This window comes from Pseudochaenichthys georgianus, unplaced genomic scaffold (genome assembly GCF_902827115.2).
Source record: "Pseudochaenichthys georgianus unplaced genomic scaffold, fPseGeo1.2 scaffold_1294_arrow_ctg1, whole genome shotgun sequence".
Taxonomy (NCBI): domain Eukaryota; kingdom Metazoa; phylum Chordata; class Actinopteri; order Perciformes; family Channichthyidae; genus Pseudochaenichthys; species Pseudochaenichthys georgianus.
In genome coordinates, this window is record NW_027262195.1 from 1 (window position 1) to 8,322 (window position 8,322).

Sequence of the window (8,322 nt, forward strand, 5' to 3'; positions counted from 1 at the left end):
TTCAACATGTAGAAGTAGAAAGTACAGGTATTGTATTCAACATGTAAGAAGTAGAAAGTACAGGTATTTGAGTTCAACATGTAAGAAGTAGAAAGTACAGGTATTTGAGTTCAACATGAGAGAAGTAGAAAGTACAGGTATTTGAGTTCAACATGTGAGAACTAGAAAGTACAGGTATTTGAGTTCAACATGTAAGAAGTAGAAAGTACAGGTATTTGAGTTCAACATGTAAGAAGTAGAAAGTACAGGTATTTGAGTTCAACATGAGAGAAGTAGAAAGTGCAGGTATTTGAGTTCAACATGTAAGAAGTAGAAAGTACAGGTATTTGAGTTCAACATGTAAGAAGTAGAAAGTACAGGTATTTGAGTTCAACATGTAAGAAGTAGAAAGTACAGGTATTTGAGTTCAACATGTCAGAAGTAGAAAGTACAGGTATTTGTATTCAACATGTAAGAAGTAGAAAGTACAGGTATTTGAGTTCAACATGTAAGAAGTAGAAAGTACAGGTATTTGAGTTCAACATGTAAGAAGTAGAAAGTACAGGTATTTGAGTTCAACATGAGAGAAGTAGAAAGTACAGGTATTTGAGTTCAACATGAGAGAAGTAGAAAGTACAGGTATTTGAGTTAAACATGAGAGAAGTAGAAAGTACAGGTATTTGAGTTCAACATGAGAGAAGTAGAAAGTACAGGTATTTGTGTTCAACATGTGAGAAGTAGAAAGTACAGGTATTTGAGTTCAACATGAGAGAAGTAGAAAGTACAGGTATTTGTGTTCAACATGAGAGAAGTAGAAAGTACAGGTATTTGAGTTCAACATGTGAGAAGTAGAAAGTACAGGTATTTGAGTTCAACATGTGAGAAGTAGAAAGTACAGGTATTTAGGTTCAACATGTGAGAAGTAGAAAGTACAGGTATTTAGGTTCAACATGTGAGAAGTAGAAAGTACAGGTATTTGAGTTCAACATGTAAGAAGTAGAAAGTACAGGTATTTGAGTTCAACATGTAAGAAGTAGAAAGTACAGGTATTTGAGTTCAACATGTAAGAAGTAGAAAGTACAGGTATTTGAGTTCAACATGTGAGAAGTAGAAAGTACAGGTATTTGTGTTCAACATGTGAGAAGTAGAAAGTACAGGTATTTGAGTTCAACATGTAAGAAGTAGAAAGTACAGGTATTTGAGTTCAACATGTAAGAAGTAGAAAGTACAGGTATTTGAGTTCAACATGTGAGAAGTAGAAAGTACAGGTATTTGAGTTCAACATGTGAGAAGTAGAAAGTACAGGTATTTGAGTTCAACATGAGAGAAGTAGAAAGTACAGGTATTTGAGTTCAACATGTGAGAAGTAGAAAGTAGAGGTATTTGAGTTCAACATGTAAGAAGTAGAAAGTACAGGTATTTGAGTTCAACATGAGAGAAGTAGAAAGTACAGGTATTTGGGTTCAACATCAAATCAAATCAAGTTTTATCTATATAGCACTTTTATAAACGATGTCTGGTGGAGCCAAAGTGCTACATAAAATAAAAATAGCCTACAGTCGAGACACTTTACAGCAAATACAACAACACAGATTGTTCAGAATATCAGTATGAGAAAAAACTACACCCTCTGTCCTTAGACCCTCTGTCCTTAGACCCTCTGTCCTCAGACCCTCTGTCCTTAGACCCTCTGTCCTTAGACCCTCTGTCCTTAGACCCTCTGTCCTCAGACCCTCTGTCCTTAGACCCTCTGTCCTTAGACCCTCTGTCCTTCGACCCTCTGTCCTTAGACCCTCTGTCCTCAGACCCTCTGTCCTCAGACCCTCACATCGTACAAGGAAACACTTCCAGAGAAACCCCACAGTTAAAGGGAACATGGGAGAAACCTCAGGAGAGCAGCAGAGGAGGATCCTCTCCAGGACGGACAGACTGCAATAGATGCCGTGTGTAAATCCAAGAGATAATACATGTCACAGCATACAGACCGAATGTTAGGAAATGCATGTGTCTGTGATGAGAAGATGAATCCACGAGGATGTCTGCAGTCCTGTGGGAGCCATCAGGGAAGCAGAATGTAAGAAGTCAAAGTAAAAAGTGGTCATAAAAATAAGTAGAGTAAAGTACTGATGCCAGAGAAATGTACTTAAGTACAGTAACGAAGTATTTGTACTCCACTACTTCCCATTCACAATATAACCCTCCAAACTCTGTTCAACCACCTGATTGGCTCGTATTAGATAAGACCAGCCTTTTTAAAGTTTGTCAGCCAATCAGATGGCCGTGTGAGCTGGTGTTGTTGTTGTTGTAGGAATCATCTGAGAGCACCAACACCACCATCGAGGACGAAGACACCAGAGGTAACAGAACTGTCTTTATTATTACATTATACTATTGTTATTATTTATTATTTATTATTGTTATTATTCTGTGTGTCTCTCAGTGAGGAAGCAGGACATCATTAAAGTGACGGAGCAGCTCATCGAGGCGATCAGCAACGGAGACTTTGAGAGCTACACGTAAGACTCTTATTGTGAAAATCCACCCATTGTGGAGTAGTCTGTGCTCTTGTTGTGAAAACCCTGTGCTTCCTGCTGTAAGATGTGCTCTTATTGTGAAAATCCTGTGCTTCCTGCAATAAGATGTGCTCTTATTGTGAAAACCCTGTGCTTCCTGCTGTAAGATGTGCTCTTATTGTGAAAATCCTGTGCTTCCTGCAGTAAGATGTGCTCTTATTGTGAAAACCCTGTGCTTCCTGCAGTAAGATGTGCTCTTATTGTGAAAACCCTGTGCTTCCTGCAGTAAGATGTGCTCTTATTGTGAAAACCCTGTGCTTCCTGCAGTAAGATGTGCTCTTATTGTGAAAACCCTGTGCTTCCTGCAGTAAGATGTGCTCTTATTGTGAAAACCCTGTGCTTCCTGCAGTAAGAAGTGCTCTTATTGTGAAAACCCTGTGCTTCCTGCAGTAAGATGTGCTCTTATTGTGAAAATCCTGTGCTTCCTGCAGTAAGATGTGCGACCCCTCCGTGACGGCCTTTGAACCCGAGGCTCTGGGGAATCTGGTCGAAGGCCTGGACTTCCACCGCTTTTATTTTGAAAACTGTGAGCAGACTGTAGAGGCTTCTCAATACTCAAATCCCCCTCCTCAACTCCTCGACTCCTCGACTCCTCGACTCCTCGACTCCTCGACTCTTCGACTCCTCGACTCCTCGGTCCTCCGGTAGTGACCCGGAAATGAATTTCAGCGCGCCATTTTGAAGGACGTCTCATTTCTCTAAATGCGGACCGAGGACCGAGCATCGAGCGTCGAGGAGGCTCTCTGGAGGAGCTCTAACCGAGGAGAGAGGAGAGAGGAGGCTCTCTGGAGGAGCTCTAACCGAGGAGAGAGGAGAGAGGAGGCTCTCTGGAGGAGCTCTAACCGAGGAGAGAGGAGAGAGGAGAGAGGAGGCTCTCTGGAGGAGCTCTAACCGAGGAGAGAGGAGAGAGGAGAGAGGAGGCTCTCTGGAGGAGCTCTAACCGAGGATACACTGATGGTTCCTCCACGGGTCCTCCGCGGATGCATTTCCGGGAACGGTGGAGGCGTGACGCATGGCTGGACTTATCTCAGCCAATCACAGCTCTGCATCCCCTGGATATTATTTTGGAAACTGCTCTCATCGCAACGCGATGTTTCCAGAGAGAACAGCTGTGAGGTCCGTGCAGAAAGCAGAGCAGCGTGTACAATATATATCACTCATTATACCGCACTCTCAATGAATGCAAAGTAAATATGTGGGGGAACAATGTTCAGCTGATCTAACAGAGATTATAAAATATGACAAAACACTCGACAGCTGATGCAGCTGATGCCACGTCATAATGAATGGACGTCGCTTTAATATGACCGCTCAGAGGAGAGGAGTTCTCACTTCTTTAAACGTCTGCTGCTTCCCCTCCTCTCTCCTCGCTTCCCCTCCTCTCTCCTCGCTTCCCCTCCTCTCTCCTCGCTTCCCCTCCTCTCTCCTCGCTTCCCCTCCTCTCTCCTCGCTTCCCCTCCTCTCTCCTCGCTTCCCCTCCTCTCTCCTCGCTTCCCCTCCTCTCTCCTCGCTTCCCCTCCTCTCTCCTCGGTTCCCCTCCTCTCTCCTCGCTTCCCCTCCTCTCTCCTCGGCTCCCCTCCTCTCTCCTCGCTTCCCCTCCTCGGTCCTCCGCTCGCATCTCCTGTGGGCGGGACTAAGTCTCGAGGAGGGGAGTCGAGGAGGGGAGTCGAGGAGGGGACATTTAAGAATTGAGAAGCCTCTCATCTCCTGTAACATTATAAGACTCTTATTGTGGTACTTCCTGTGTGTAACGCTGTGTCCCCTCCCCCTCAGTGTGGTCTAAGAACAGTAAGCCGGTGCACACCACCATCCTGAACCCTCACATCCACCTGGTGGGCGAGGAGGCCGCCTGCATCGCCTACATCCGGGTCACTCAGTACATCGATGCTAATGGCACGCCCCGCACCGCCCAATCAGAAGAGACCAGAGTCTGGCACCGCCGGGACGGGAAGTGGCAGATCGTCCACTTCCACCGCTCAGGATCCCCCTCCACGCTCAGCAAGTGAGGGTGTGCTCTTATTGTGAAAATCTCCCCCTCCAGGCTCAGCAAGTGAGGGTGTGCTCTTATTGTGAAAATCTCCCCCTCCACGCTCAGCAAGTGAGGGTGTGCTCTTATTGTGAAAATCTCCCCCTCCAGGCTCAGCAAGTGAGGGTGTGCTCTTATTGTGAAAATCTCCCCCTCCAGGCTCAGCAAGTGAGGGTGTGCTCTTATTGTGAAAATTTCCCCCTTCACGCTCAGCAAGTGAGGGTGTGCTCTTATTGTGAAAATCTCCCCCTCCAGGCTCAGCAAGTGAGGGTGTGCTCTTATTGTGAAAATCTCCCCCTCCAGGCTCAGCAAGTGAGGGTGTGCTCTTATTGTGAAAATCTCCCCCTTCACGCTCAGCAAGTGAGGGTGTGCTCTTATTGTGAAAATCTCCCCCTCCAGGCTCAGCAAGTGAGGGTGTGCTCTTATTGTGAAGATCTCCCCCTCCACGCTCAGCAAGTGAGGGTGTGCTCATATTGTGAAAATCTCCCCCTTCACGCTCAGCAAGTGAGGGTGTGCTCTTATTGTGAAAATCTCCCCCTCCAGGCTCAGCAAGTGAGGGTGTGCTCTTATTGTGAAAATCTCCCCCTCCACGCTCAGCAAGTGAGGGTGTGCTCTTATTGTGAAAATCTCCCCCTTCACGCTCATTAAGTGAGGGCGTGCTCTCATTGTGAAAATCTCCCCCTCCACGCTCAGCAAGTGAGGGTGTGCTCTTATTGTGAAAATCTCCCCCTTCATGCTCATTAAGTGAGGGCGTGCTCTTATTGTGAAAATCTCCCCCTCCACGCTCAGCAAGTAAGGCTAGTCTGCACTCTTATTGTGATAATGTTCCTAGTGTTAAAAAGTAGTCTGCGCTCTTATTGTGAAAATGTTCCTAGTGTTAAAAAGTAGTCTGTGCTCTTATTGTGAAAATCTTCCTATTGTTAAAAAGTAGCCTGCGTTCTTATTGTGAAAATCTTCCTAGTGTTAAAAAGTAGTCTGTGCTCTTATTGTGAAAATCTTCCTAGTGTTAAAAAGTAGTCTGCGCTCTTATTGTGAAAATCTTTAAACAAGTGAGGGGCGGGGCTTCTGTGATATTTACTAAGCTGTGAAAATCTTGTTTTTTGAAAATGTTTTTGTTCCTCCAGCTGACTGCCTGAGGGGGCGGGACTTTGATGGGGCCACAGGCGTCGCCTTGACAACTGATTGATTGACAGCGGGCTGGGCATGTGACATCACACAGGAAGTTTGAGAGGAGAGGGGTGGGGCCAGCGTTGCACAATCAGCCAATCAGCTTCCTCTTCTCAGCTCTTTGGACTCCAGCCACGCCCCCTTGTGCTCAGCCAATCAGCTGCTCCGAATGTAACGACGCGTGGAAACCTCGTAACTCCGTCAGGATGATTGACAGGACAGAGGACCGCCTTAACACAGCTGTAATTAGATCTTAATTAGCCCCCAAACACCTCAATATTTGAATGAATTCTGGAGATACGAGGTTTCCTGAAACTGTGTTTACTCTTTATACTGGTCGCCATGGTTACTAATTACTATTAGACCCGTTATCTCTTTAAGACAACCAATTAACACATATGTAATTAATGACGTCAGGTGATGACGAGATACCTGTGTGTGAAGGCGGTGAGAGAGACTGAATGTACCTCTCTCACGGGAACTGCAATAATCAATCATGATTACTTATGATTATTATTATGATTGATTACTGCAGGATATTAGATATTATGATTGTAAAGGTATTTATCGTTTTGTTCATTTCTGCTTCCATCGGGCTCCGGGAGCCCCGAGCTTCCACCTGCGATCTTCCATCACCCCCCCCACACCTGTGCTAACGAGCATGGCCTTAACGAGCGGGTATTTAACGAGCAGGGCCTTAACGAGCGGGTACTTAGCGAGCAGGGCCTTAACGAGCGGGTATTTAACGAGCAGGGCCTTAACGAGCGGGTACTTAGCGAGCAGGGCCTTAACGAGCGGGTACTTAGCGAGCAGGGCCTTAACGAGCGGGTACTTAGCGAGCTGGGCCTTAACGAGCGGGTACTTAGCGAGCAGGGCCTTAACGAGCGGGTACTTAGCGAGCAGGGCCTTAACGAGCGGGTACTTAGCGAGCAGGGCCTTAACGAGCGGGTACTTAGCGAGCAGGGCCTTAACGAGCGGGTACTTAGCGAGCAGGGCCTTAACGAGCAGGTACTTAGCGAGCAGGGCCTTAACGAGCAGGTACTTAGCGAGCAGGGCCTTAACGAGCAGGTACTTAGCGAGCAGGGCCTTAACGAGCGGGTACTTTAGCGAGCTGGGCCTTAACGAGCGGGTACTTAGCGAGCAGGGCCTTAACGAGCGGGTACTTAGCGAGCAGGGCCTTAACGAGCAGGTACTTAGCGAGCAGGGCCTTAACGAGCGGGTACTTTAGCGAGCTGGGCCTTAACGAGCAGGGCCTTAACGAGCTGGCTGCGGCCTCGTTAGTTCAGATGAAGAAGAGAGGGAGAACATGCCGGTGTTTCGGTCCTGAAACATGGTTAAATATATAATAAACCTACGGAGGCCCAGGAGGGACAACAGGACGCGAATGACCTGTCATCAATGAGTCGAGACCTGAAAGTGAACATCTTTTTAAATATTCGTGAGTGATGACAGCTTCCTGTTTGTCTCCTCTGGGCCTCCGTACCTCAGGTGGTGTTAACGAGGAACTCGCTTTATAACATGACCCCCCCCCCCACCTTCAGTACATCATGGATTCAGTTCTGCATGAAGATGCTCTTCCTCCTCCTCCTCCTCCTCCTCCTCCTCCTCCTCCTCCTCCTCCTCCTCCTCCCCCCCCCCCCCCCCCCTCTCAGTGTTTACCTGTACAGGTGTTTCTGCATGAGATTTGACTTTGTGTTTCCTGTTTCGGCTCTGCTTCGTTTTGCCGCCATTTTGTTATTCGGGCTCCTCCCGGTGACTCGGGACTTGTTAGCGTTGTTAGCATTTCCCACCGGGATTAATGGTGTGTGCTAGCAGCGAGCTAACGAGGTGTTTGAGCTAATATTACTATAACTCTAAATATATAAAGCTTCTTAGTGTTATAGCTCTTATTATTATGGTGTGCATTAAAGCTACTGTCCCCGCGGCGCCGTTAGCTCGGGGTGTTCCAGCCGTTAGCTAGGTGGCGCCGCGGAGCTACCGCTGTGTTGCTAAGCTAACTCTGAGTTTTGTAATCTTCGGGGTGTTTCAGTGTTTTTGCTCAAATAACTTGCGGTGTTATTCTAACGAGCGAAACCTGTTAGCATTGTTAGCTTAGCCGGTCCTCAGGTTTTTTTAACAAGCTAACGTGCTAATGTATGGCTAACAGCATGCAGTGGTTACTGTCAGGGATGCTAACAATGCTAACAGTGCTAACGAGCCGTTTCACAGGAAATTAGAAACTGACTTCTTCAGACTGAAAAAAAACCTTTTACTAGTTTATCTTATTATCTTTATTAATGTTATCTAAACTCTCCCTGAAACGTCTCCACTGGGCTGCTTTGTTTACTTCCTGAACACAGTGACATCACTAAATAACACTCCTATTGGCTAGCGCTCCAACACATTGTAAGTGATAGGCTTAGGGGCGGGACATCTCTAATCTGGTTGACCAATCACAACAGAGACAGCCAGCTAACCAATCAGCGCAGACTGGGCTCTGGTTTCAGACAGAGGGTGAAAAGAGGTGCTGCAGCACAAGCAATATGAGAAAAATAAAGAGCTTTCTGAACATTAAAGCATGGAGACGAGTCCCAGGAG

At 46.5% G+C, this 8,322-nt stretch overlaps 2 protein-coding genes across 3 annotated transcripts; one reads left to right on the forward strand and one right to left on the reverse strand.

Moving 5' to 3' along the window:
- Positions 1-2,248: 2,248 nt before the first annotated feature.
- LOC117440883 (calcium/calmodulin-dependent protein kinase type II subunit alpha-like) lies at positions 2,249-7,352 on the forward strand. 2 transcript variants are annotated; one of them, XM_071202132.1, is made up of 5 exons: positions 2,249-2,336; positions 2,420-2,495; positions 2,984-3,078; positions 4,326-4,560; positions 5,703-7,352. In XM_071202132.1, the coding sequence occupies exons 3-4, from the start codon at positions 2,988-2,990 to the stop codon at positions 4,556-4,558; spliced, it is 324 nt and encodes a 107-aa protein (XP_071058233.1). In that variant the 5' UTR covers positions 2,249-2,336; positions 2,420-2,495; positions 2,984-2,987; the 3' UTR covers positions 4,559-4,560; positions 5,703-7,352. The 2 variants fall into 2 exon arrangements, with proteins under 2 accessions (XP_071058233.1, XP_033932990.2); XM_034077099.2 differs by having other exon boundaries at positions 4,326-4,554.
- LOC139433214 (uncharacterized) lies at positions 6,322-7,475 on the reverse strand. Its single transcript, XM_071202131.1, has 2 exons — positions 7,405-7,475; positions 6,322-6,862 (listed from the first exon to the last, which is right to left on the reverse strand). Exons 1-2 carry the CDS (start codon positions 7,473-7,475, stop codon positions 6,322-6,324), a joined length of 612 nt encoding a protein of 203 aa, XP_071058232.1.
- Between the last annotated feature and the right edge of the window lie 847 nt (positions 7,476-8,322).

Coding starts and splice junctions, on each gene's coding strand:
- LOC117440883 (XM_071202132.1), top strand. CDS start 2,988: ATGTGCGACCCCTCCGTGACGGCCTTTGAACCCGAGGCTCTGGGGAAT. Junction 3,079..4,325: donor CCGCTTTTATTTTGAAAACT/GTGAGCAGACTG, acceptor CCTCCCCCTCAG/TGTGGTCTAAGAACAGTAAG.
- LOC139433214 (XM_071202131.1), bottom strand. CDS start 7,475: ATGGCGGCAAAACGAAGCAGAGCCGAAACAGGAAACACAAAGTCAAAT. Junction 6,863..7,404: donor ATGCAGAAACACCTGTACAG/GTAAACACTGAG, acceptor CCGCTCGTTAAG/GCCCAGCTCGCTAAAGTACC.